At 49.0% G+C, this 27,810-nt stretch overlaps 1 protein-coding gene across 5 annotated transcripts; it reads left to right on the top strand.

Moving 5' to 3' along the window:
- The first annotated feature begins 605 nt into the window (after positions 1 to 605).
- On the top strand, positions 606 to 27,810 carry DCTD (dCMP deaminase). Of its 5 annotated transcripts, none has more exons than XM_081220873.1 (6): positions 606 to 963; positions 2,745 to 2,859; positions 3,426 to 3,561; positions 23,155 to 23,271; positions 24,612 to 24,708; positions 26,661 to 27,810. In XM_081220873.1, exons 2-6 carry the CDS (start codon positions 2,752 to 2,754, stop codon positions 26,737 to 26,739), a joined length of 537 nt encoding a protein of 178 aa, XP_081076999.1. In that variant the 5' UTR covers positions 606 to 963; positions 2,745 to 2,751; the 3' UTR covers positions 26,740 to 27,810. The 5 variants fall into 5 exon arrangements, with proteins under 5 accessions (XP_081076999.1, XP_081076997.1, XP_081076996.1 ...); XM_081220870.1 differs by lacking the exon at positions 606 to 963 and adding an exon at positions 1,087 to 1,246; XM_081220874.1 differs by lacking the exon at positions 606 to 963 and adding an exon at positions 1,272 to 1,429.

A 27,810-nucleotide genomic window follows, 5' to 3' on the forward strand; every position in this document is an offset into this window, starting at 1 on the left:
TTCCCGGCATCCACCGAAGGCAGTACATAATTTAATTATTGAATCTACAGGCTGGACCATGGAGATGAAGAATGACGTGCCTGCTGTAGTGAGAAATTAGATAGAACCAACTGTTTATTCTGATCATTCTTCCTCTGTTAGGCTAAAGGAATATAGTTAACAAGCTTTTGTTTGGATTCGAGGCTCAGATCTGGGATGTGCTGATCAGAACTCAGGATTGCTACAGTAGCTATTATTTGTGGAGTCCTGACAGTATCCTCAAGTCCCACGTGTGAAACAGAAAGGGGTCCTTTCCTCATTCTCTGCCGTGTAACCAATGTTCCAGCGGCTGAGGGGCTAGACGTCTGAAGAGAATAAGAAAGTTCAAGAAAATCAGATTTGGTTCCTTGGAGCAGCTGCCTTCAGAAATGTCACCCCAGGTCTTCCCTATTGACCTGCACCCAGTTTTTCGGATCTTTCTAACATATTAACAAAATATGCACAATTGTATAGCCGGCATGCGTTACGGGATGCACCAGGAAGGGGCGTGCACGGTGGTGGGGCTGGGAAGGGGGAGCAGGCTTCCGTTCAGCACGCGTCTCAGGCTCTGCCCCACGCCTGGCGTAGGAAGCGAAGCCCGCCAAGCCCAGCGCTTATGCAAATGCAGCTTCGAGGCATTTGTGCCTCGAGGGCAGCGCCTCCCCGCCGGACCCGGTTCGCTGCTTGCAAACAAACCCCTCCCGCGAGGAACAGTGAAGCTGCTCCGGCGACGCCGCAGGCCCGCTCCAGGGGCTCAAACCGCTTCCCCTTAGTCCTGCCCCGAACAAAGTGGGGAGGAAAACCCCCAAACCCTCGCCAGCAACCGCTGAAACGACCCTCAGATTCCGAGATCTGAAACTGCAGCTGTTTCGAAGAAGTCGGAGGCCTGGGCGCGGCTACGAGCCGTGCCGTCCGAGGACCCGGCGCGGCGGGGCGACCGTGCAGGTGCCGGCCCAGCGGCCTCGGCGCGCGTTCGCGGGCGCCAGATGGAAGCCAAGGGCGGAGCCCAAGCGCCGCTACGGCACAGGGGGCGGGCGGCCCGGGCGCGGCCGCTCGCGCGCCGGCCCGGAACGCAGCCGGCCGGCCGGGACGAGGAAGCGCCGGCGACCTGGGCGTGGAGCCCTGCCACCTTCCGGCCACACGGCGGCCCCGCCTCCTCCGCCGACTTCCTTTCCGGGCGGGACGGCGGGACGGCGGGACGGCGGCGGGGACGGGCGCTGACCTGCAGGTCGCGGGCCGGGAGCGGAGGGGCGGCCGGGGCAGCGGGCGGCCGCGGGGACGCCCCCTCCCGGCCCAACGTGCTGCCGGGGAAGCGGCGCGGGGCCGGCGGCGCTTGGTCAACCTCGCGGGGTGCGCGGCGGCCTCCGGGGCGTCCGAGAGGAGCTGCCACGTGGGCGGCGGGGCGGCGTGGGTGCGTCCCGGGGTCGGCCTCGAGGGGCGGGTGGAGCGTGGCTTGCGGCCGGGCCGGTGACCAGACGTGTCTCCCTGGGTCCGTTCTGCAGCGGGGCTGCAGGGCACCAGCGAGCGCTAACCCTCGGCCGGTAGTAAGTTCCCTTCCCTCCGCTCTCCTTCCTCGCCTGGCCTCCTGCCTAGCCAGCACCCCTCCGGGGCCCCAGCCGCGGTTTTGGATGCTGCCCCTTAAACCGCGTGGTAAACCAGTTCCGTCCAGGGTCGCTTTGCGTTAAGAGGGTTTACAGGACCCTTAGGATCGGGAAAGCGTACCTAGTGGGTAACCAGGTTCCCAGCAGGCACCGACGTGCTGCACCGTCGCGTCAGCTTCACAGCTGGGTCCCGAAGCCCAGCTGTTGGGAAAGCCTCCCCTTCCTTCAGCCCTTGACATTAAAGTCAGACTTCTCCCTGAGAGCCACCGGCTTCCTGCGTTGCCCTCCTTCCTTGCCCTTGGTTCATCTCCCTTGAAAGGATCCCCCCCCCCCTTACTGGAAGCTTTAGGTCCCTTCAGGGCTCCCTCCCTGTTGGAGAGACGCTTGTGCCTGCCCGTGAGTAGAGCGCAGTGTTACCGAAATCTTGCCTTACTCACGGCACTTGGCAGTCTTCATCGTTTCTCCTCTTTTGGTTCAGTACTCAGAGGGGATAACGTCTGTCCCACCTGGGGAAACTAAGCGAAAGGGAAGGCACACATGAATACCACAGTTGGGACAGCTCCAAATGGAATCCAGCTGGCATGGAGAATAATCCGGTGTGGTTTAGGGAGAGTTACCTATATTCTCTGAGCCTCTCTCTAAGAGGGGTGTTAGTTACCTTTAGCTCAGAACGAGGCTTCAGTGAGATGATGTGTACAACCTTCAACAGTGTCTGAAATATATTAGATGATCAATAAGTGTTCTCTTTTCCCTTTCCCTCTTTTGCTGGCTCCATTTGATAAGGGAGAGAGGTAAAGGATGACAGTGATCTGTAGGGCAGGCATGTGTAGTTACTGGCAAAAAAATCCTATGAGAAAGCAGTAAATAGATGTAATGTCTGGGAATGCGCAGCCATACAAGCTGAATCCAAACTTCTGAAATAGTAACTTAATTTCTTAATTTTTTTTTTTTTCTGAAGACCAGAGACCGTCTGGGGTTCATGTGCTGTGATTTCTGATTGATAAATGTAAATTGAAATTGTCTTGAGTTTGGAGATCCAAAGTTGAAATGTGCTTGGGTTGAACTGGAAAGCAGTTTGAACAAAATGTGTTTGTCCACTGCTATTTTGTTGTGTTTTTCTTCTAGACCCAGCATGAGTGAATTTCCCTGTAAAAAACGTGATGACTATTTGGAATGGCCTGAGTATTTCATGGCAGTGGCCTTCTTATCGGCACAGAGGAGCAAAGATCCAAATTCCCAGGTAAGTGCGTTTTTTTTTTTTTTTTTCGGTACGCAGGCCTCTCACCGCTGTGGCCTCTCCCGCTGCGGAGCACAGGCTCCGGACGCGCAGGCTCAGCGGCCATGGCTCACGGGCCCAGCCGCTCCGCGGCATGTGGGATCTTCCCGGACCGGGGCAAGAACCCGTGTCCCCTGCATCGGCAGGCGGACTCTCAACCAGTGCGCCACCAGGGAAGCCCGGTAAGTGAGTTTTAAAGAGAATGTTTGGACACTCACAGACACGGAGGTACCTACAGGTGAGCAAATTACAAGAGGAAGAGGCTCAGTGGACACCTGCCAACTTACAAAAAGCAGAGTAAATCTGCTGTCTTCCGTGCTGCGTTCCTGCCTGCTCACCTCTTCCTGTGAGAGAGTAAATTGTCACATGCCATTGTTCACTGCCTCTCGTACCCCAAGGAGACAGAGCTCTTGGCCCCTCCAGAAGCTGCCCATCTTGGAGCTCTGTAGGCCTCTGGTCTCACTTACTGCCTCTCCAGTGGCAGACCAGCCACCCGAAGTCACCAAACCTTTGGGCATGTTTTCCTGTAGGTCGGAGCCTGCATCGTGAATGCAGAAAACAAGATTGTGGGCATTGGGTACAATGGAATGCCAAATGGATGCAGTGATGACCTCTTGCCTTGGAGGAGGACAGCGGAGAGTATACTGGATACCAAATACCCTTACGGTAGGGCATGTTGTGTGTTCCATTCTGCTTGTGTCATAGCCTTGGTGAGTGCTTAAATAACGGTAGATGGTCAGAAAGCATCATCTTCCTTTTCAGTTGTTACCGACAGCTGGAAAGAAAAAAAATCCTATTGAAGTACCCCAATTTCCCTTAAGTGCCAAAGAGAGCCAAGAAGTGGAGGCATGGTAGTTAGGTCACACAGCCTGGCCCTGGGGCCAGGGCTCTGTCATGGGCCTCGCGTGTTTCACTGGTGGCGGGCTTCTCTGCAGAGTGCCACAGCCCCCGGGGGAGGTGGCTGTGAAATGGGCACGGTGGCCCTGCCATTTGTTTCTTGGCTACTTGGGAGCAGGGCCAGCTAACCAAGTACTGGCCAGGGCTTTGCTCTGATGAGAAGCAGCGTGCATTTCCATCTACTGAGTAAATCTGGCTCAAGCTCATCTCTGGGAAGCAGGACACAAGCTGTGAGCTGGACACCAGGAGAGGGATGATGCAGTCGCCTGCTCCTGTTCCCCTGGGCGCCGCAAGCCCAGAGTGGGCGCTGGCCAGACCGCGAGCCAGATGCGTGGAACGCAAGACCTTTGGCCTGGCCAACTCTGGTTTTCATCTTTAAATTAGGGGAGGATGCTTGTTATAATCTGTTGGCTATCTGAGCCCCAGGGGGACTCACTTCAGAGATTATCAGAGATCATCTGGGAGTGACCAGCCAAGCCTCACTTTTCCTTTAACTCCCTGGAGAATATGCAACTAATGCTGTAAAGAGGTGCATCGGGCTGCATATGCTGGTTGCAGAATTTTCTTAACGTTTGGACCTGAATTTATGTCTGGAAATGAACAGACTGCCTCTGTTGGAAGTAACGTAGATGCGGGCCATCTGAATGGGAAAGCTGTGCCTTCAGGAAATAAGGGTCGAGTGTCCTGTGGGCCCTTTCTGTTCCATTGGCTCTTCCCTGCTAGGTTTTCCTCTGGAGTTTTCTCACGAAGAGCTCCAAGTCTACATGTAGCCTAATTTATATATTTTTACTAATGTTCCTGGACCTTAATCATGTTAAATAAGCCCCATAAATTTCTTTCTAAGCTGCTTCAGGGCAACTGCTTCGTTTTTGAAAGAAAAAGAAAAAAACGTGCCTGGAGGTGGAGGAGGAATTGAGGGATGAGACTGGGGAGAGCTACAAAGCACTCAGGTTCTCAGGGAATAAAACAGTTCAGTGATTAAGGGGATTTCATCGTCGGGTTAGTCCATTTAACTCGCCCCCTTGTCAGAGGAGGAAGAGTTGGATCCCGGGGAAAAGAGGGTACAACTGCCCTCTCAGCCTCAGCTTTACAGCTGAGTGGAGCGCGGCAAAGATGTGCCAGCGTATTTCAGAAACTTGTGGTCATCCTGCTTTTGATTCTGCGTATGCTTTCAATGATGAGACAGAAGGGAAATGATTCGTTACTTGTAGGCTCACGCAAAGGTGATTTTTCACAGGACAGTTCAAGGTCCCATATAAAGATGAAAGGGTTGATGAATTCAAGGTCCACAGTGAAGTGTGTAAGGACCCCAGCCCATATTCACTGAGTCAGGATAGTGGGCTGTGGGTCCTGGTGCTGAGCTTCCCTGCAGAGGAATTCCTGGGAGGTGTCAGTCTGTGACGCTGAGGCTGGTTGCAAAACGATGCCGGTGGTCTGCACAGCGTTGAGGGGTCCTCACTGGTTACCGGGCGGCTCTCCCGTGGGACCTGTGCCTCCTTCAATCACCATGAACCCCAGGCACATTTCTGGCAGTGACCTAGAAGCCCAAGGCTTTGCAGCACGTTTACCATCCCCCGACTTCCCACGTCCAGAACCTCTTCAGTAGCTAATTGTGTTTGTTCTGAGACACTTGCCTTTTGTCCAAGTTGGAGAGTACCTTTCAGAGCTCCTTTCCAGAAGGAATTTAAAAAAACAAACAAACCCACACAGGCATTTGTCCAGCTCCACTGATTGTTTTCTATTGAATGGTTGCTGAGTTTCAGGGCACTGGTTGTCTGTGTGCATTATTGTTTACTATCCATGTCATACGTCTAGGTTTTCAAAGCTCTTTGCCCCTTACTTATCAATTATTCATTTTACATGTAGCCGTGTTAGAATGTAGACAGTTTTCTTTCACGAGAGTAAGCTTATAATTTGATGTACCGTAAAAGTCGGAGAACGTATTAAATGGTTTTTAAAAGGCATTTAGTATTACTACCATCATAATACATGTAAAGATGGGCTTTAAGTCTGAATAACTATGACTGGCTGTAAACTATCCACTCGGTCCCCTCTTTTGAAGGGATTTTGGGTCACAGAGAAGTAAATGTTTAGGTAGCCTTGGTGTAATAGAAATGTTTGGTGCTAATTGACTAAAACGCAAATTCTTTTTTTCTGTTTTAAGACTTAAAGAAAATTAATTTAAAAAAATAAGTGATCGTGTCTGGACTTGGGTGGGCGTAACCCTTTCTTTCCTCACTGACATTAACGGTGGCTGGGCGGCTGTCTCAGGGATGACTCTGGGTCCATCCCTGTAGAGGAGCTTTAGAGGTTATCTAGATTCCACACCACTGGCTTCCTAATTCTTCTGAGTATATGGGGACCCTCTTTTAATGTCAAAAAAAACCTTCCAAGACCCCTATATAATGCTAGTTAAACTACTAGTATCTTTTTTAAAAAACTGAGGTATAATTGACGTACAAAGTTACATTAGTTACAGGTATAGGACACGATGATTCATATGTATCAGTGTTTGATATGTTTACAAAGTTTTTTTCTTATGATGAAGATTTGCGAGACCTACTTCCTCTCTTAGCGACTTTCAGGCGTGCAGGACTGCGTTGTTGTTGGACTTCTTCATTTTATAACTGGGAGTTTGTACCTTTGACCCCTCTGCCCATTTCTCCCACCCCCCTCCCCCCTCTGGCAACCACCCATCTGGTCTGTGTATCTGTGAGCTTGTTTTTGTTTTTTAGATTCCACACAAAAGTGAGCTCATACCTTTTATTAGTATGTTTTGGGTAAGAAGATCCATGATGACAAAAAGCTATTTGATATCAGTAACACTTGGCATTAATCTGAACTTTCCTGATGTTTGGCAAAAAGTGTATGTAAGTGCTAGACGTATGTTTGCCAGTCTGTGGACTGTCCCTGTAGCCCTGGCAGAACCTCAGTGGTACCTTGGGGTTTGTGCCCACGGGGTCTAAGCTACCCGCTTCATTCATGGATGGGAACCTGAAGGCCCAGAAACGTTAAGTAACTAATACAATGCCACACAGGCAGGGTGACATCTTCTAATGCCGAGGCCAGTGCTCTGTGCTTCCTTGGCGGGGGGCGGGGGGGCACGGGAATTCGGCTTTTCTGAAGGGGGTAGATGGCAGCACAGTGGGCCACCCATTTGCTTCTCGCTATGCACTTGAGCAAACAGAGGTTTCGATGAAATGGCCCCCCAGAGGTCGAGAGCTCAGGTGGCGGCCTGCACCTAGGACGAAGCAGGAAGCCGTTTGTGTCTGCCTTCCCTTCACATTTCTCCCTTGGGAGAGCTTGGGAATTGTGTAAGTTTAAGTTTACTGGTTAACATATATAGCTTAATTCTCCTTATTAATTGTGTAAGTTTGGAAGTCATTAGTCTTGATTGACACTCTGTGGAAGGGGAGGTAAACACAGAATACACGGAACAGAGCAGGAAGATGGTGTTTTTTCTGGGCTGTGTCTCTAGAGAGGCATTTTTAAAGGGTGTTTTTGTTCTTCCAGGCTTAGGATCAAAACTTCATTGAAACGATTTGATTATAATGTGGTATTAATATGGAAAATGAAAATTCCCCCTGCCAAGGAAACTGCCTTTTATCTCATCTTTTTCCTGAGAAATCCAAAAGATAGTATGATGTCAGTAGCAGTGAGTGTCAGGAAGAAGTCAGCGTTATTATAGTGACACCTTTTCACATGAATGACAATGAAAAAAAAAACTGGAAAGGAGCAGATATATCTAATTTACCATGAAAAAGAATTTTGGAAGACTTTAATTTTTATGAGGGGCGGTTGCTATCCCCAGAATGAAGTACTCAGCTGACACTTTCCGTTCCTTTCTCTTTGTGGGATTCATCAGAGTGAAGCACATTTAATCAAAATACCAATTTTATAAAATGGAGGCGAAATACTTGTGGTAATTCAGAGATCACTCTTTCCTCGGGTTTTCATAACCAATTTTGATGACATGGTTTACAGACCACAGTGCTGGCGTAGAACCGACTTCTTGCTTCCTTGGGAGCCATTGTTAAACTTCACGTTTCTAACAGAGCGCCCACGCCCATCAAACGTGAATGCATTTTCCTGCCATGCTGGTTCCCGTTGGGGAAGGAATTTGTGGGGAAGCAGCCTCTTTGCTTGGCCTCCTCTTCCATCCCAATCAATCAAGAAGCCAGGATTGCTTTGGCTGTTGCATCGCACTCGTGGAAGGGACCATAGTCTCGATGTCCCAAGATGGGGGGTAGCCCTGCACTCTGATGCATCGGGCAGACATGGAGACATGAGACTTTTTCCAGAGTCGGTTCATATTTATGCAGGAAAACTCTCACTGGTTAAGAATCTGCGCTTCCACTGCAGGGGACGCGGGTTCGATCCCTGGTCGGGGGACTGAGAGATCCCACATGCTGCGCAGCGTGGTCCCCCCCCCCCAAAAAAAAAAAAGTATAATGCTGGGAAGGAAAATGCTGGAAATTAATTAAGGCAAGAGTTCAGCGTGGCAGCTTGAAACAGTTTTGCCAGCGTGCGGCAGTGCTTCTTTAAATTTTATATTTAAATGCAGTCTTTATTTTTCAGATTTAGCATATTGTTAAGCATGCATAGATGTCATTTTAGTGATTACTTAGCCATTTACCTTACCCCTTTGAACACTGACATTTTCCTGACTGCCATGCATGTGATATATTTCTTTGGCATCCAAAAGGTTAGTCTTGAGAAACTAATTTATCAAGAAGTTAGGAGGCTGATCCTTCTTAAGCTGCAACTTCCTCTCAACTTGTAAGAGCTTCTTAGTAATTAAGATCAAATTTGTTCCCTCAGCCGTTGGAATTGAATGCCCTCTGGTTTTGTTAGGCAGATCCATGGATTTGATGACTTGCTGTTTCTTTTCCTGCAGAATTCTAATTTCACTGGTGGCGACCCAACATCCCTCCCCTGCCTCGCCATCCAGTACCTGTGGCCTGACAGTGGGCCTAATTAGGGACTTTTGTACAAAATAACTGGTGTAATCAATGGAAAACCTTGGAGCAAGTTTACAGTAAAAAAATAAAGTATATTGTTTTTATGAAAAGAGGGGCAAACTCGTATTTCACCGTGTGGTGTTTTACTTTTATTTTTATTTATTTTTAATTTTTTTTTGCGGTATGCGGGCCTCTCACTGTTGTGGCCTCTTCCGTTGCGGAGCACAGGCTCCGGACTCGCAGACCCAGCAGCCATGGCCCACGGGCCCAGCCGCTCCGCGGCACGTGGCATCCTCCGAGACCGGGGCACGAACCCGTGTCCCCTGCATCGGCAGGCTAACTCTCAACCACTGCGCCACCAGGGAAGCCCCACCGTGTGGTGTTTTAGACAAACAGGGAAACACAACGGCTTATGAATGAGGCTCCCCCTGAAATTTAACCAGCTTAACATAAGTGTATTTCACTTTCAGGTGTAAGTGTTTATAAACAGCCTTCAGAAAAGAATAAATCATAATTTTGTTCATTTATTTGATTTTTCTCTATACATTTTAATCTATAAATTCAGGGCTAATTATTTTCTAAGAGCTAGAGATTACTGTTTCACCATGAATGTCTACAAGGGATGTATAGTAACAATGTATTGTAACTACCTGTCTTGAAGAGCAGATGTAGGAAAAGCTCAAATGCTTATCTATAGGATCAGACCTACCCATGAAAATACACATAATGGTCTTTGTCTATAAAAAGTCAGTTTACTTCATGGACGTTTATAGTAAAACTTAAAAATCATTCAAGGTTAGTGATTTCCAAATTGATGACCAGGAAGAGGGCTGAAGTTTGTCTTTGTACAATCTCTCTAAATAAAAGGTTTTTTTATTTTTTTTAATTTTTAATTTTTTTTAAAAGGTTTGTTGAGAGATTAGTAGTGTCAACAAAATTTCAGGGCCACACTCAACCTATTTTTGGTTGTATTAAGTATGTGAGCTCATTAATTATCTGAATGATAAATTTAACTTCTTTAATTCTCTGTGTTGATAAGCCTTTGCTTAGAAACTCAGGGTTGCCATCATCGTGGTTCCAGGGAGCACCTGACACTCCTTGAACCTTGGAGTCTTTATTCTGTTGGTCTCTTCTGTCAGTTATGCGGGGTTTGATTGATCTTTTCTGAAATTGGCCTGAATTATTAAGGTTTTGTTTTGAGTTTTTTTCATCAAGAGTCTATCTTTCAAAAGCTATGTTAATACTGGTATTAAAGTAGAATATATATATGTATATAGTTTGCTCCCAGAAATAGGCAATAAAATCTGGTTCCCAGAGATTTTTACAACTATTTATATTGTTTTTTACTTTTACTTCTTAGGACTTTTGTTTCATATTTGCGTGGTACTATACAAACCTTTAATATGCATGTTGTCTAAGAAAAGCTCCACAGTGCTTAAAATGACAATTATCAGGTTCAAGTGAGAGAATCCTAGACTGACTGTCCAGAGCCGGGGCTCCAGGGGTGGTGTATGTCCATGAACCCAGGGATTGTGGGGTTGTCAGATACGTGACTTGACATTCACTTCTCAATATCTTTTTGAAATAAATGATCACTGGGGACTCCTCCAGTTCTAGAGTTCTCAGGAAAAATTAAACAATATAGCTTTGATTTTATTTGATTAGGGCACTGCTTCTGTGCTTAAGGGGTTTTAAGGGTGTTCGGGAAGCATCCTGGGGTGAAAGCTGCAGTAAACAGCTGTTGATGGCAGCGACACAGAGGGACTATGCGTCTGTGCGTGTGGACAAATTAATAGAGAGGAACAGGCTTTGTTCCCCCCCCCTCCTTCTAGTGATTCAAATCTGCTCCAGTTATGAGACGAATATAAATCGATGGAGATGGTACACAGAGTGTAGGTTACCCCACAAACATGGATGAAAAAAGGTTGGAGGACAGCAATGAAGAAAAAGACCCCGTGCGTAAAAACAAGAAAATATATATGAAGAGAGGAGAGACACTTAGCACTCTTTGGAGACAGGAGGTTATTCTAAGACCAAATAGAAAGAAAGGACTTGAGAAATCCTTTTGTGAATCAGTCCATGTGGTGATGCTTATTGAAACATGGATACTGGCCTGGCTTCAGGAAATCCCTTGATAAATGGAGAATATTGGTGAAAGCAAGGTGGTTGGAATGTGCCCGTCTTCTCTCTGCTCATGCCGTCTGACGCGCAGGTCGTAGCCAGTGCGTGGAGGTGTAAATTTCATCTCTGTGCTTTCAAGTGATAGATGCCATAGTAAATTTAAAATATTGAATATGATAAGTGAGCATGAATTTTTAAATTCTACAATTAAAAGACTTTGTTCAAAATGCCATTAATTTTGAGTTTAGGTGGAAAAGGGAAGCAGAATTCCTCCTGTCCTTTTTCCTTCTGCGACTGAGTTATAACTTCTAACTTGAGTTAGAAATTGAAATAAATACAAATGAGTCATCTTCTCACATCAGTTTGAGTGGTCTGTTAGTGAGTCCTTGAGGCGTCTTGCTTCCTTTTTAAAAATTGTAACTATATTTTATAATACATGACATTTTCCCGAGTATGTTCACTTGTAGTTCATTTACGCAGCAGATACTTACAGGGCATCCATTTTATGTATTCTGTGCCAGGCGCTCTACAGCAGTAAATAATGTACATGTTCTCTGTGTTCAAGGAGCTTGCAGACTGCCGGTGGGGCAGGTAGACATGAACGGGATAAACAGATGTTATTGAACGTTTCTTTCTGAGGAAGTGACTGTTACACAGAGATCTGAAGGGTTTGATGGGCCCCTGTCAGGTAGAGATGGCGTAGTGGGTGTTTGGGGATGAGAAGAGCGTTCACAGAGAGAGATGCTTGGGTGAACGCGCTGGAGGACGAAGGCTCTAGATCCCCGTGCACCGAGGGGACCGTCTGGCCCAAGCTTAGCGGGTGAAGCTGCGGGCAAGGCTGGGGGCCCGCGGGGTCAGGAGTTTGGGGGGTGTGGGAAGTGGATTGGTCAGGGGTAGTTGCAGGAGGCCGCGCGAGAGGGCAGTGGGGAGGAGGGGGGAGGGGGTGCTCCGGAGGCAGCGTCATGGGGGCTGGTGACGCGGGGCTGGGGAGGGAGAGCCGCTCCTTGCAAACGGTTCTGGTCGAGCGCCTAGGTTTGGGGGAGGGGAGGAGCGGGGAGATCTGGGCCTCTGAGGTTGGAGGTGTGTGTAAGAGCTCCCAGGGAGGGGGTGCGAGCGCACAGCCGGGTCAGTGTGGCGTGTCAGCACTGGGTGGCATCACGGGTGTAGGCGAGGAGATGCAGGGAGCCGGTGCAGAGGCCGGGCCCTGGCCGGATCCCTGAGAACCACATGCAGCGGCTGGGGGAGCGGAAGGGCCCGCGGAGAAGGGCCGTGGCATCGGGAAGCACACAGGGCAGCGCTTCCAGAAGGAGGGAGCGGCCGGCCACGCCACAGGCTGCCGAGAGGTCGGGAAGGTGGGAAGACGCCTGTGGGGTTTAGCACCGCGGAAGTCCTGCTGGCAGTGCAGAGGGCAGCTCCGTGGGGCGGGCGGGCTGGAAGGCAAACTGGAGCCGCTGAAGGAAGAGCGGAAGGTGAGGAAATGGGCAGGGCGGATGCAGATCCGGTTTTGAGATGTCTGGAAAGAGAGCAGAACGGCAGACGGCGGCCAGAACGGAGGGGCCAAGGCAGAGGTGTCCGCTGTCTGTCCGAGGGGAGGGTCCGGGTGTGTTTGTCTGTCGTTACAGCACGCATTTGCTTGCAGCTGAGGATGGTCCAGGAGAGGGAGATGGATGAGGATGTGAGAGGGACGGCCCCCAAGCTCACGGATCAGCAGTGAGGGGAGGACACCAGGCGAGGGCAGACGGGCGGGTGACAGCCGACCTGCGACCTTCCGTTCGTGGAGTCACAGGCGGAGACGTGACCCACTGCAGCATTTCATGGAGGATGAGGGCGGTCAGGAGCTGAAAGGGGAGGGAGGGGGACGAGAGGTGGCTGAGTGGGGCAGGGAGCCGGGGCCGCCTGGGAAATGTAGGGCAGGGTCGCAAGTGTGGTCTCTGCTGGGAGTCCTGAGTTAGATCCGGTAAGCCCCGTCTTCTCCATGCCAGATGAGGATCAGCGTGTCACCCGAGGTGTGCCTTGCAGAGCTGGGATCAATTAGAACACAGGTCCTGACTGCTGTTCCAGTGCCCATTGGTCAGTCCCGGTTCACCTTGAAAAGCTGTTACCCCGAGAGGGAAGCTTTGAAGCTTGACAGTGGCTCTTTCCGTCACGACGCTGTCCAGCAGTGGTGACTGTTCTGCTTCTGTCTGTGCTTCCTCAGTACATATTAGACGTCAAACAATGTATGTATCGCTCGTGGACAGTGGGAAGGGAGGTGGGCTCAGCTCACCCCTCGATGAGGTGCACTGTCTCCACTCCCTCCTCCTTCTGACCTGATTGTGCGTCCTTAGCACACAGGGAAGCAAAGTAATTAGAGTTCTGGGGGCTTTATTGTCAATAATGGAAACACCACAGCCAGAAGTCTCTTTAGCCCTAAGCACTACCACTGGGGCTAAGTGGATCCCCTGGGTGCCCTGAGTTGCTGCCAGCAGCCTTAGCAAGAGGCGGTGAGGAGAAGGGGGCAGGGGATGGGGACCAGGGCAGGGGAGGGAGGGAGGAAAAACGCCTGTCCTCCTGTCTGCTCAGCCAAGCAGCCCGGGAGGAGAGGTCAGGGGGCACCGACATTTACCAAGTCCATCTTCTGTGCGGTGCTCATCACAGATTTTAGTCTTGGTGGCGGGTCTCAGAGGCAGGTCTTTGTGTGTGTGTGTGCGAAAGATCACAATTTTTATTTTTTTTAATTTTAATTTAATTTTTTAACATCTTTATTGGAGTATAGAACTACCATATGCCCCAGCAATCCCACTACTGGGCATATACCCTGAGAAAACCAACATTCAAAAAGATTCATGTACCACAATGTTCACTGCATCACTATGTACAATAGCCAGGACATGGAAGCAACCTAAGTGTCCATAGACGGATGGATAAAGAAGATGCGGCACATATATACAATGGTATATTACTCAGCCATAAGAAGAAACGAAATTGAACTATTTGTAGTGAGGTGGATGGACCTAGAGGCTGTCATACAGAGTGAAGTAGGTCTTTTTCTTTCAGGTTCATAGGCCAGGAGGCTGAGGCTTCACCGGATGCAAACGGTCATTCACAGAACTAGCAGTTGGGAGCAGGGGCAGAGTCTGAGGAGATGGCTGGGGTGATGCAGGAGGAGGCGGGGCTCTGGCACGTCTCTGGACCAGCCCAAAGCCTTGTTCCGGGAGCGGCCTGGGCCACGGGTGGCTGAGCCTGAGGCTTCATACAGAGCCTGGAGGATTTGACTGCCTTTTTTTTTTTTTTTTTACATTATTTTTATTTTAGTTTAGTTTTTATTGGAGTGTAATTGCTTTACAATGGTGTGTTAGTTTCTGCTGTATAACAAAGTGAATCAGCTATACATGTACATATGTCCCCATATCTCCTCCCTCTTGCGTCTCCCTCCCACCCTCCCTATCCCACCCCTCCAGGTGGTCACAGAGCACCGAGCTGAGCTCCCTGTGCTGTGCGCTGCTTCCCACTGGCTCTCTGTCTCACATTTCGTAGCGTATATGTGTCCACGCCGACTGCCTTTTGAGGGAGCTCATCCTCTTCAGATCCCAGATGTGGCCGGAATTCCCCTGTGCTGTCATTTTCTTCCAGCAGAGACCTCCTCTCTGGGCACAGGGTGGTAACAGAACAGACTCCAGACGTTTTCCAGGGGCAGGGCTGGGATCCTCTGCATTATCACTACTCCTTGTTTTTATCTTCACGTACAACCTTAGACTGTAATAATAGACGCCTCTCCACTGGAAATATGCGCCCCTCAATGCCAGGAGCTAGGGGCGCGCAATTGCTTTATCTTCTGAACAGAAAAGCCACTAACCGTGCAGGGGGTGGGGATGGCGGGGCAGTCGCGTCCAGTTCTTAGCAGAGGGGTTCCCACTGTTTGGGGTGTGGCCAGGTGAGGCCCAAGTGCCGTCACCTGTCGCCTCTGCTTAGGAGGACCCTGCTCCTGGCTCCTACAGGTCTTCATCATAGCAAGACCCAGCTGGATTGGACGCCGCTGTTCTCAGAAAACACGTGCAGTTCTGACTTGGTAACAGTGGCTTCACCGGCAGAATTCTCTGTAGTTCACAAAGCGTTTTCCTCCCGTGCTCGGTATTGTAACCTTGCGAGTTAGGAAGGGAAGGTACTCATGTTCCTGTTCGTCGTTGAGTGAGGCTGGGCTTGAACCCTGGTGCCCCGGTGTAGGCAGATGCCAGGTTTTAGCCCCCTTGGTTCTGAAAGCCATCTGTAATCCAGATACATTTTTCTGCAGGAACAATATTGCCTGCGGTTCAGGTCCCCTCTGTCTACAAACGGTGCATTTAAGCCCTCGTTTCCTGGGTTTTTGCCATACTTCCCGCCTTCCGTGGCCTTTCATCTGTGGTGCCTGCAGCCCTGGCTCTGGTTTGTCCGTGCTTGGGCGTCTCCTGCCTGGCGGGGCATGGGCTCTGCAGGGGGGACCCGCCAGCTCCTGCAGTGCCAGCGCCCAGGCCTGTAGGCGCTCTGCCTGCAACCAAGACTTAGAACGACACGCTTCTGGGAGGCGTCTACAGTTGGAAACCACTTTCCCTCCCTGCTGCAGCCCGGTGCCAAGGGATGCTCTTCCGGCAGGAATAAGGGGGGACGGGGACGGGCAGAGGTCTATGTGAGAAGCCGTGGGAGGGAAGTAGGCTTTGGAGCATTAGCAGCTGTCAGAGAGGAAGACCATGGCGGGGGCTCTGGGGCAGAGGCTGAGAAGCGCGGCGGGGGTGGGGGGGGTCCACCAGGCCCATGCCGCTGGGCTTGTCTCGGAGAAGTAATGTAGTTGTCCCTTCCTGAGCCGGTTCTCCCTCTCCCCTACCCACCATAGCCTCAGATCCTTGGAAAACTCGATAGCGAGTCCAGTCACTGCCCTACCAATATGGAAACTTCATGGAGCGCAGGTGAAGCAGAGGGGTGACGTTGTTTGGGGCCAGATTCTGGCAGTGTTTGCTTTGGATTGGGGGTAGCGTGACAGTGAACACTTTGTGACCTTTGTGGGGTGCTGGGGGTGGGAGGTTGGGGAAGGTTAAATCTGGAGGCTACTCTCTTGTTTAGCTCTTGACTTGAAGGATGGGTCCTTTGCAGGCTGGTGGTGATAGATGAGGCCCTGTCAGGACATCTTTCAATAATTAAGAAATAAGTAGTTGAAATTCCGTCCCAACTCCTGAAGCAGGGAAGTGCTTCCCTAAAAGGATCTGTTAGAGGAGTGGGTGCACGTCCCACCCCTCAGTGGCAGCCTCCATCGGGCACCTGAGGGGCACCCAGAGCAGGGGGGAACCCGTGCTCCGAGAGAGACGGGTCCGGTTCAGCCACTCTGATCCCTGTATGACGCCAGAAGTCAAAACACTTGGACCCTGATTTCAAGAAGTAATGACCAAGAGCTCTGTCATCAGAACAGAAGTGGAGTATCTTGTAAAAATTAACGTTGCGTTATTTTTTTAAATGCACGGGTCAACCTTGAACTCGGGTACCCCGTTTTGTGTCAGTTATTAATTGCAGGCTGGAGCGTCCCACCTGTTCATGGCCCTGAGCGCACCCTTCTTGGCTCTCGAGTCTGGACCCTCCCTCTTGGCAGCAAGCTGAAGTGTCCGTGCTCAGAACGCGGGTGGCCGCCCGGCCCCGAGAACCATCACAGCCATCAGTCAAGGGCACGGGGGCGCTCCCCAGGGACGCCGAGGACGCTTGTACAGACCAGCCTGGAGAGCGCTGGCAGAAGGCAGGGCAGGGCAGGGCAGGCTGAGTTCCACAGGTGCTCCGTGTCTGGACCTTTCTCCTGCCCCTAACCCAGCTGCGTCACCAGGCTGCCCCACTTTCCAGGTCAGCCTTGGTGGAATAACCCTCAGGCCCCAGGAAGTCATTTTCTTCAAGTAAAAATCCTGTGCTACTAAAAATGAGGAATTATAAACAAGCTGGAGGCTTTCTCTACCTGGAATAGAAACATAGTTTTCCTGACCCCAAGTTTTATCAGGCCCCAGTATCTCCCATCATGTCCTGGTAGCCACATGACGATCAGTTTGGGGTAGAATCACACTATTAAATTATTTGTGCAGCAGTTAGCAATTGTATAGCCTTATTCTGAGGTTTCTTTTCTTTTTTTTTTTTAAACCTATTTAAGTAACCTTAACAATGCTACTGTCTGAAATAGATGTTGTATTAGTCTTACATGAAACGAGATGAAAGTTAAATCTATAAAATGTTGAATCTCTTAAATCTAACCAAGGATGGAATATATCCTGTTAATTTGTCAAACTTCTAGAGAAACGCCTACCTGAGACAGTAAGGATTAATCAAGCCCTGGTAAGAGGGAATTTGAAAAATACAGTTTTCTAATTATGCAGTCTCTTCTCAGTGGGCCAAGGTTAATGCAGTTCTGAATTCTGACAGTTAGTAATATAAAAGAAAAAAAAAAAAGACCAAAGCATGTGAATTGTCTTATAGTTACCTGAAACAGAGGTTCTCCTTCTATCAGTCAAGAACTTCATACGCATTAATGTGATATTTTCAGCATTTGATTCTTTCCTTTTAAACAACGTGGAGAATTGTTGAAAGTTCTTGTGTCACTCTTTGTGCTTAACAGATAGACATGTAGTATTTGGAGATTTCTTTTGCTTATTGCTCAGCCATAGACGAGTAATTCTAGGTTAATGGAAAATTTGTCTTCCTGTGTGTATGTAACAATTTAGCTGTCTTTTGAATACTTTCTAGACACTGTGTATCTTTGGAATACTTGGTCCTGATTCCTGCTATGAATGTAGAAACTGGGCTTATCTCGAGGTCAGTAGCAGAGCCATCCTCCATGGTTGGTTTTTGTTCTCAGGCCTGTTTGTAGTTTTTGCTGCAGCTCTTCCGAAGCCACATCATAAAGACGCCAGCAACTCAAAGAAGATAAATGTATTCTTTAATTTAGTGCCATCAGATATCTACGGAGTGTTTCTATCATAGTGAGAAAAGTTGCAGAGAAGACTCAGCCCACCCAAAGAAGAGGCCTGCAGAGAAGGTGGGGAAAATTGGGGTTAGAAATGTAGATTTCAGGGTTTTACAAGTAGATCTGTTCTCTGAGAATCTACGGATGGATGAATCCTTAAAGTCCAGGACTATGGGAGGAAAACAAAAGAGCAGGGTTGAACCTTGGGAAATGCCCAGAAATGTGAGAGCAGGACAGGGACCCACAGAGAAGTGGTCTGGTGATGCTGAGAGGGTTAGAGCAGGTGATGTGGGGTGGTCACGCATCAAGGGCCAGCAGAGCAGGGAAGCCAGAGATTGCAGCCAGAAAAGGACTGGGTTTAGGTAACTACGAGGCCGCCCGGCGGGGTGTGGGGACGGCCTCCTGTCGGCTCACAGAGCAGATCCCCGACACATCACGTCTCTCCCCAGCTACGCACCACACGCTGGGGGCTTGGAATTAGCCCTGCGGGAGTATTTCCACCACAGAGATCGGCAGAGGCTATAAATTAGGGCTTAGTTTTTTGTTTCTGTTTTTTTTTTTTTTTTTTTTTTTTTTTTTTTTTTTGGCGGTACGCGGGCCTCTCACTGTTGTGGCCTCTCCAGTTGCGGAGCACAGGCCCTGGACACGCAGGCTCAGCGGCCATGGTTCACAGACCCAGCCGCTCCGCAGCATGTGGGATTTTCCTGGACCGGGGCACGAACCCATGACCCCTGCCTCGGCAGGCGGACTCTCAACCACTGCGCCACCAAGGAAGCCCTGTTTCTGTTTTTTTAGTGGTTGGTTGTATGCGTGTAGAGTAGCACATCACAGAGCCCAACAGGTTTCCACAGACTGGTATTTCTCAAGCTTTTTACATGGCGACACAGCAAACATACTTTACACCTGAAACAGTTTTCAGGAACCTCCTTAACCTTGCCACGTGGGATGCATTCTGATCTCGCCCCTTCTCTTTCCACCTGTTTCCTTAAAAAGGAGGAAAAAATGCTGTTCATAACTCACTAAACTGATCTCACGACCTACAGTTGAGAAAGCCTTGTTTTACAGAAAACTAAAGGTTCTATATGCGTCATAATGCCAAGAGGTGATTATTTTAAAAACAGAGTAGCAGTTGTAGATAAGACAGTGTCATCTCGAAAGGAAGAAGAAAAGAGACCCAAAGTGCTGAAAAGGCAGCCTCTTCAGAATGGGGACTAAGTGTATGTGTGTAAAGGAGAAGAAAAATGGGGCAGCGGGAGCCCGCATCCTAGGAGATGCCTGGTGAGGGGCTGCCGAGAGCGGGGCCTGGCCCTTGGCAACACCAGGAGAGAAGCCTCATGTTTTGTTGCGACAGCCTGTCTTGGAGAAGGTCAGCTGTTCTAGAGGATGAAGGAAGGAAACTGGACACATGGGGAAAAAGCTAAAAACCGGATTCCCTTGGGATTGTAAAAACTGCTTTTATTTAGTTAGTTGGAGCCACTGTTACTCCTGCAAACCAAAGAGCACAACTTTTAAGTGGCAAGACCGGGCCTTGAACCCCGGGCTGACTCTCGTCGCAAAGCTGTTTTTCCAGACTTGCCTGAGAGGACGCGAATACAGGGAAGGACGCTCGGCCTTGTGGTCAGGCCAGCCAGGGCCCTGGAGCAAGCCCGTCGTAGGCAAGCCCTGCTGTTGGGTGCTCCTTGTGGCCTGGCACGGCCTCCTCCGGGCGGTTACCTGTTAAGTTACCAGTGGAGATGCCAGGCCAGGTGAATGAATCCCCGGCCTCCACCCTGACTGGCCCACGTTAAACAAGCCGAATGGACAGTCATCAGTCACGTTGGTCTGCCCAGAGAACAGTCTGGGGCCCGAGGCCTGTCTGCCTGGTGCCGCCTGGGCGGATCAGCCCCAGAGAGAAACACAGGGCGGTCTTGGAGGGGAAGCGAGGGTCAGGGCCGCAGAGACTGGAGGCCGTGGTGCCGAGAGGCCAGCCAGGCCACAAACACGCAACCTTTCAGACTTGAGGATCTGGACCCACAGCGCAGGGGGCCACGAGGTGGGAGGGGCCCGGCTGAGTGTCAGGGGCTTCCTGGGCCGGGGGTTCCTCCCCTCGACCCTCAGGTGCAGGCTCGGGAAGCAGGTGCCAGGTGGCTGGGGCGGGTGTTCGCCACGCCTGAGTTCGGGGTGTGCAGTGGTGAACGAGAGCGGCGAGGTGTGGATGGGATGCCTGAGTTTCGCTCTTGTCATTGTCTGGCCTTGAACGTGTGGGATTGTGGACTGTGACCTGTTCCTCTACAGAGCCTAACGTGCGCCTGGCCCTCAGCTGCTCTAAATGCCCGGTAGACCTCTTGTTTCTCTAACAAGAAGCTTTGTATTTTCCGTCTTGTGACTTTGTGGTTAAGAGAAAGGAAGTCTGTTTATAGTCCAGCGTATTATTTCTATAAACCACCCTTTACACAGGGGTGTCGGATGCTGCACGAGAGAATCTGTTTCATTTTCGTTAATGAATCCAGACATAATGTTATGTTTTGCCCCAAACTGCCTCGGATGAATTAGAGGAAGATAGTTGTAGTCAATGTGACAATTTTTAGGATTCATAAGAGGCCGATATAGAGTTTCCTAACAGATTCAGAAACCGTAGTTCTGAATATTAATACCAGCACCATCAAAACATAGTTATTAGGTGGGAAAGCATATTTTTGATATTTGAATTTAAGGACTTTCTGTATTTCCCAGCGTTGCCATCAAGAATTGGAATCTGAATTTCCTCCTTTATTCATTCAGTAACCATTTAACACCCATATGTTCATGGCACAGCACTAGGCTCTGAGGGAGTTACAAAGAACCTAGAAGGCTGGGCTCTGTCCTCAAGGGGGAAATAAAAGAAACAAGTACCTCGAATTGTTTTCAACACTGAGCAGTGTTGATCCCAGCTTGGGAACATCTCGGTCACTGGGGAAGGAAATGGGGCCAGGGGGCCCCTCCGAGGCCAGTGCCCTGACAGCCCTGAGGGTCCCCCCACCCCTCGGGGTTTACAGGACCAGGTCTCAAGGAGCCAGGCTCGGGTCCCTCTGCAGCCAGCAAGGATTGTTCTCTGATGGGCTGTGATCTGATTAAGCACGGCTATTTTTTTCCCTTTAGATTTTCTTAACAATGCCAGAGACTGTTCATTTCTACACACAACTAAATCGTGGTGTTCATAGGCTAAGGTGAGCACTCGCCAGCGTCTCCTGAGAAGGCCCCAGCTCAGCTTTCTGCCTGCAGGATAGCAGAGCTGCTGCAGGACTCACAGGGACACTTACAACGTCCCCTGAAGACGGGAGTTCTGGGGAGGACGGTGGACCAGGGTCTGTCCTATCTGAGCCAGAGTAGGCCCCCAGTAAAAGTTCATTGACTGAGTGAGTACATCCGAGCTAAAGTATACAAGAGCCATGAGTTTAGGCCACTCTTCTTTTTAGGCCTTGTCGAGTAAAAGAAAAACGCAGAACGTAAGAGCCGGGAGTTGAGTTTTATTCAGGGTCTTACTGAGGACCAGAGCCAGGAGACAGCCTCTCAGAGACCTCTGAGAAACAGCTCTGAAGAGGTAGCAAGGGGGGTCCACATATATATGATTTCGGCTGAGGGGTTTGTGCGATCAGCATAGAGTATAACTAGTCACAGGGAAGAGATATCTCAGTTAATGGATTTAGTGCTTTCCTAAGTATGGGAAGATGCAAGAATCTGGGTTCATAAAAATATTTTCTTGGAATTGATACCTAAGTTTTCCTATCTAACTAAGGGCCTGTTGTGCCTGTTTTCCCAAAGCACAGAGTGCGTCCTCCTGTTCTTTGTCCTGAATTCCTTTCAGGGCGCACGGTAGGTCAGTGGCTGCTGTGGCTGATGACTTGATTTTGTAGAACTGGATGGTGGGCAAGATTCTTTGTTTTACAACCTCAGTGCTCCTGGAAGAAGGTGCTCCGGGTAGGAGGTTGATAAGTTGGAGAGAGAGGGGGAGACCTTCGAAGGCCCCCATGTTTATAATTAGAAGTTTTGTATGATTTGGACCAGGGCCAGATGGTAATTCATTCAGTAAACATTTATCTAGCACTCGTGTGCCTAGAGTGTGTTAGGTCCCCTGCAGATATGAGAGGGTTCTACATGGCAGTGTTTTCTAAACGTGTCTGCAGCTTAGAGCCATGAGGGAGAATCTCTGAAAAATTCCAAAGCCTAGGCCACACCCCAGACCATCAGAGTCTCCAGGTGGGGGACAGACATGGCGGTTTCCTCCTTGGGGGGTTCCACCAGGCAGACAAGTCTGCGAGTCACCACCACAAGGAGAAGAGTTTTAGAGAACGCACCCAGAAACGTAAGTAATGATATTAGACGTCAATACAGCAGCCTCACAAAGCAGGTGGGGGATTCTGGAGTAGATCTGAGAAGTGAATACTACGAGCGCCCTCAAAGGAGCTCCCTGTGGAGCTAGGTGGTGGGAACACCTAGCCTAGCAGCCTGGGAAGATGGGTGGGCGTCAGCAGGTGCGGGACAGGAGAGGAGGGAGCCTCCCCAACCTTGAATCCAGGCAAGGCTGGGGATGACCTTGGATCCCCATTTGGGGATCACTGACCAGTCTGGCAAGAACTTGACTTTCCACGGTCCTTAAGTGGACGGATGTTTTTTGTAGGGAAGACAAACTACTGGTTATCCGGTGGCATTTTTCTTTGGTGTGTGTGGGCTGAGGACCATGAGGTGCAGCAGATCCCTGGGGACAGAAATGCTCAGCTTCACTTCCTGATTCTCTTGCTCTTAAAATTGCTCTTTGCCCTCTTAGTGGCCCTGGCGAATATCCCTGCGTGTGCGTTATCAGCCCACAAGTGAGCCGTTTTGTGCTGGTGGTTCCGTCCCCACCTTGTGGGTCTTGTGGAGCGGTGAGCTATTGCTCTGCTTGGGGTGGGTGAGGACAGTTGACCTTGGCCCCTCCTGGCTGCTGTAGGTGCTAACAGACCACATGGCCCGCATTTCTCAGTACTTTCCGTCTCTAATTAGTTTTTAAAAAATTGACTCTAGGGCTTCCCTGGTGGCGCAGTGGTTGGGAGTCCCCCTGCCGATGCAGGGGATACGGGTTCGTGCCCCGGTCCGGGAAGATCCCACGTGCCGCGGAGCGGCTGGGCCCGTGAGCCATGGCCGCTGAGCCTGCGCGTCCGGAGCCTGTGCTCCGCAACGGGAGAGGCCACAACAGTGAGAGGCCCGCGTACCGCAAAAAAAAAAATAGAGTCTATTATCTGTGTTATTTCATAGGGGCCAACGGAATGCCTCAGCACTCAGCGAGTTCTTCATGAGCTTTTGCAATCTAAGTTTTCCTTTCTTTCTCCTTCAAACCCACAGTGTGCCACGCCGAGCTGAATGCCATTATGAACAAAAACTCAGCAGACGTGAAAGGCTGTACCATGTATGTGGCCTTGTTCCCGTGTAATGAATGTGCTAAGCTCATCATCCAGGCAGGTAGGGCCCCGGCCGTTCCCATTTGTCACATTTGCACTGCTGCCTGCTCACTGCAGGTGTGTTTGATCGTAAATCGCTGTTGTTTAGATCTAAATTAACTGCACTCTCAGCTTTGCAAGATATTTCCTGTGTTTTGTCTTTGAATGGTGCCAGGTATTCTAAGACTAATTGCATCCTCTGTGCTTCTTAGCGTGTTTTTAATTTAGTTTGCAACTTCCTAAACTGCAAGCTGCCAAAAAACAACACCGGCATTGCATGTAATTACTGTCAGTTTACTATTCTCTGACATATTTTGCATAGATTAGGGGGGAGGGAGATAAATGAACTTCTGTCAGAAACAAGGTCACCTGGGAGTCTCTATATGAAATTTTAATTTCTATCTAGTATATGGTAGATATATGAGGACCTCCACATCTCTTTGCATATAAATGTCATAAGACAAATGGTACAACTTGCAGTTTCTCTTACATTTACGGTTACCATAAATCTGCACCACTGTGTTCTGAATATTTCACCTTTTTCAAACTGTCACATCTAACATTCAGCTACACTCGATCTCCATGAAGCTCTCGGCTTGAGATTTACAGACTTAGCACGTTAGCCAGATGTGTGCTTTCACGGGGCTGTTCATCCCGAGCCCTGGTCTCTGAGCAGAAGCGGCCTGGTGGAATCAGGGTCAAGGATCTCAGCTGAGGAGTCTCATGGGCTCCCTCCCTGGGGGTGCACGACCCTTTGCGAGTTTTCCTCGCCATCCTTAGCACGGCGGCGGCGGCAGGTGCATGGGAAGAGCAGCCTCCTGTGGTCCCTTCTGAGCCTCGTGGAGGAGCAGGGTGATGGTCAAGTGCCCTCCAGATTCTTGGCCCTCAAGTTAGAACTGCCTGGTGAGACGGGGGTAGGAAACAGATCTGCCCTCTGTTGAGCTGGCTTGAATTGGTCTGCAGAGCCACTCCTGGCAGCGCGGTGGTCCTCATCTCTGATTTTGCCAGTGTTCTCCACCACCCCCGTTAGCCTCTTGAGTTAGGAGTCGTTGCCTTGTGAATAAAGAATATTTGATTGCCTGCAGTAAAGAAAATTTGTTAATCGGATCAAGGCTTGACTATTTGACATGTTTTCACTTTGCATTTATTAAAAAAATCCATAAAGACTGGAGGGCAGATTAAATAGAATCCATGTGCTGCTGTATTTGAGAGCAGCAGATACATATTTCAGTCACTGGACATTGTGTGCTCGCACCCTCAGGAAAGGTGATTAATCAGACTCCACCAGGGCTTCTGTCCGCGTGCCTGTTGTTGTATCTCTATGCGCACATAATGAGGTTTCTTTCATTGTTGCCTTTTAAGGGATAAAAGAAGTTATTTTCATGTCTGATAAATACCACGACAGCAAAGAGACAACAGCCGCGAGGCTCATGTTTAAAATGGCCGGGGTTTCCTTCAGGTGAGTGGGAGGCACGTGGAGAAGAAGGTACTGGAAGGCCTGATGGAGAAAACACACTTGACCTTGTCTGATGTTTAGTTTCTACTTGGGATGCCTGACCTCCACACTTGGAAGCATCTTTTTATTTATTTTATTTATTTAAAAAATTTATTTCTTAATTGAAGTATAGTTGATTTACAATGTTGTGCTAATTTCTGCCGTACGGCAAAGTGATTCAGTTATATATATGTATACGTTCTTTTCCATTATGGTTTATCACAGGGTACTGAATATAGTTCCCTGTGCTCTACAGTAGGACCTTGTTGTTTATGCATCCTGTATATAAAAGCTCACATCTGCTGACCTCAACCTCACACTCCGTCCCTCCCCCACCCCCTCCCCCTCGGCAACCACAAGTCTGTTCTCTATGTCCACGAATCTGTTTCCGTTTCCTAGACAGGTTCATTTGTATCATATGCTAGGTTCCACATATAAGTGATATCATATGGTATTTGTCTCTCTCTTTCTGACTTCACTTAGTGTGATAATCTCTTGTTGCATCCATGTTGCTGCAAATGGCGTTATTTCATTCTTTTTTATGGTTGAGTAGTATTCCAGTGTGTGTGTGTGTGTGTGTGTGTGTGTGTGTGTGTACACACACACACACATCTTTCTTATCCATTCATCTCTCGATGGACATTCAGGTTGTTTCCATGTCTTGGCTATTGTGAATAGTGCTGCTATGAATATAGGGGTGCATGTATCTTTTTTGGATTAGAGTCTTGTCTGGATATAGGAAGCATCTTTTTAAATATGGTGGGCTGAGGCTCTAAAGATTATTCTAAGGGTAGATTTTTACGGGCAGTGACAGAAGTAACTGAAGACAATCTGTGTAATGGTTACACTTTGCTTTTAGTAGCTTTCCAGGGCTTGAACTAATTATTCTGGTAATGAGAAATTTTAAAATTCACAAGTTTTATACTATTAACATTAAATCTTTCTAAATTTTGCAGATGTAACAACTCTGGCATAAAATATTTAAGGTGAAAATAACCTGCCAGGTTGGAACACTGGGAATTCTTTTTACAGTCATAGTTTAAATTGAGATTTTAAGTCACTGAGATTTATATGCTTACCTTTGGTAGGCACAGATTGGGAGGTATGTGTTACTTGCAAGTCAGTTCAACCACCGTTGGTTTCTGGTAGAAACTTCTTTTAGACTGAAAACTTTTGAAGAAGTTCCTTTATAGTATTTGTGTCAGCAGTTGGGGTCCTTGTAATTGGTAACATACCTAACCTTTTGGATTACTCATTAGGGATACAGGTTATATGTAATGAATCTCTTGCACTATTGTGCCTTCTGAGACACAAATTATTTACATAATACTAATTAGATATTTACTGTATACTGATTTTTTTTAAAGAATGTTTAGTCCTCATGTATGTTCTTTTCACCTGCTTGAGAAGGTATATTAATGAGTAAAAAATGTCATGGGTTTATTTTACTTCTGCATTTATAGAACATGATTTTAAAAATGACTCCACTAGAGCTGGTTGTTTTGTATTGAGAGCAAAAGAAAATTTACTCTTTTTTTGCTTTAGAGCAATTCCAAGTTGGCTGCAGAAATTTCCTAGACAATAAGATAAATCTGGTGGGGAAACTAGTCATTGGATGTCATGTCATGCAGCTAACTTGTTAGAAATCCTCTGACTTCCCGATAATTCATGAACTCAGCTAGCTGACGAACACAGAAACCAAGCCGCCCCATGCATCTTTTTTTGTCTTAGTCTTTCCCGGTCCGTGTTTCTCTCGGTATGGTGCACAGTAATTGGCTCCTATAGAGACAAAATATCAAGCGAATACCGGGAAATTTTTTTCCTCCCCGCAGAAAATGTAGGTTAAGCCAAAGTAAACAAATGGCTCTAACTACTCACTAGATAATATCTTTATATGTTTTGTTTCTTACCTTTAGGAAATTCACACCAAAGTGCAGCCAGATTGTCATTGACTTTGATTCAATTAACAGCAGACCCAGTCAGAAGCTCCAGTGACTTACATCTCATTAAATCTCCAGAAGATTGGGATTATCCTCTTCTAAGAGGCTGCTAATGCCTTTCATCTTAAAGTTACACATAACTTTTTAATAACCGGGTCGGCAAAAGTCGACATCTAAAGAATGTAAAAGCTCAAATCTTCCTGACTCGCTCTCCTGTCACGTGGAATCTGCATCTGTTCAAACTATCGATTTAGGGTTTAAAATAAAGGAGCTGTGGGTGCGCACGGGGCTGGAGCGGGCACCTCCCCTCCTGTCTCCTGATTCGCTGGGACGCTGGCGGCTGCGCAGAAGGGCGTCAGCCGTGCGTCGTCCACCGCGTTTCACAGCCGCTCTTCAACGCCACGTGTGCTGGGAGGACAAACAAATAATTGTGGCTGGGTTCCTACCGGGATGAGCAGACACGCTGATCTGAACATCGGGACCGAATGAAGCATCACAGGTAACGCCCTTGTGGAAAGGAAAGGAGCCGCAAGACAGTAGCATTTAAGTGTTTGCTTTCGAGAGTTGAGGGAGCCCCCAGCCGCCCAGCCGCCCGCCCGAAAGTCCTGGACGGGGTGCGCTTTCGTCCTGGCAGATGAGTGCAACCGAGCGGGCGTGCTTTCCCCGCCCTGCTGTCCTGCTCCCCACAGGGCGGTGCCGCGGTCTGCCTCTGCGCGGTGGGGACCTCTGTTGTTCGTGCTTGTTACTCTGGCTTTGTGGGTGACACAGAGCTCTTACATTACTTTGAGTAATGTGTCGTTCCCGGGGAAGGCAGCCCGTCGCCCTGCGTCGCCCCCAGGTCCACACCCTGCCCGGGGGCGGAGCCCCGCACCGCTGCTGCACGTGCCAGCACGGTTGATTCCCAGGGCTTCTGTCTCCTGTCCTGTAAGTGAAATGAACGTGAGGAGATGTCAGTTCCGTCCAGATCTCTTGGTGACAGGAGATCACTTGCGCTCCTGGCGCCCTGCCTTCACTGACACACATCTCACCTTCCTAATCACTTCGATTTGGGGGATGGGTAGCAGTGCACCTGTCTTTAATCTCATTTCATTTGTATTAAATGTGCTCAGTACCTTCGTTGAGAAAA

The sequence above is a fragment of the Mesoplodon bidens genome, assembly GCF_964165515.1.
Source record: "Mesoplodon bidens genome assembly, chromosome: 20".
Classification (NCBI taxonomy): Eukaryota; Metazoa; Chordata; class Mammalia; order Artiodactyla; family Ziphiidae; genus Mesoplodon; species Mesoplodon bidens.

Bases quoted from the DNA above. Each gene is read 5' to 3' on its own strand.
- DCTD (XM_081220873.1), top strand. From the start codon at position 2,752: ATGAGTGAATTTCCCTGTAAAAAACGTGATGACTATTTGGAATGGCCT. The intron at 3,562-23,154 runs GTAGGGCATGTT...TCAAACCCACAG, and splicing joins GGATACCAAATACCCTTACG to TGTGCCACGCCGAGCTGAAT. The intron at 24,709-26,660 runs GTGAGTGGGAGG...TCTTACCTTTAG, and splicing joins ATGGCCGGGGTTTCCTTCAG to GAAATTCACACCAAAGTGCA.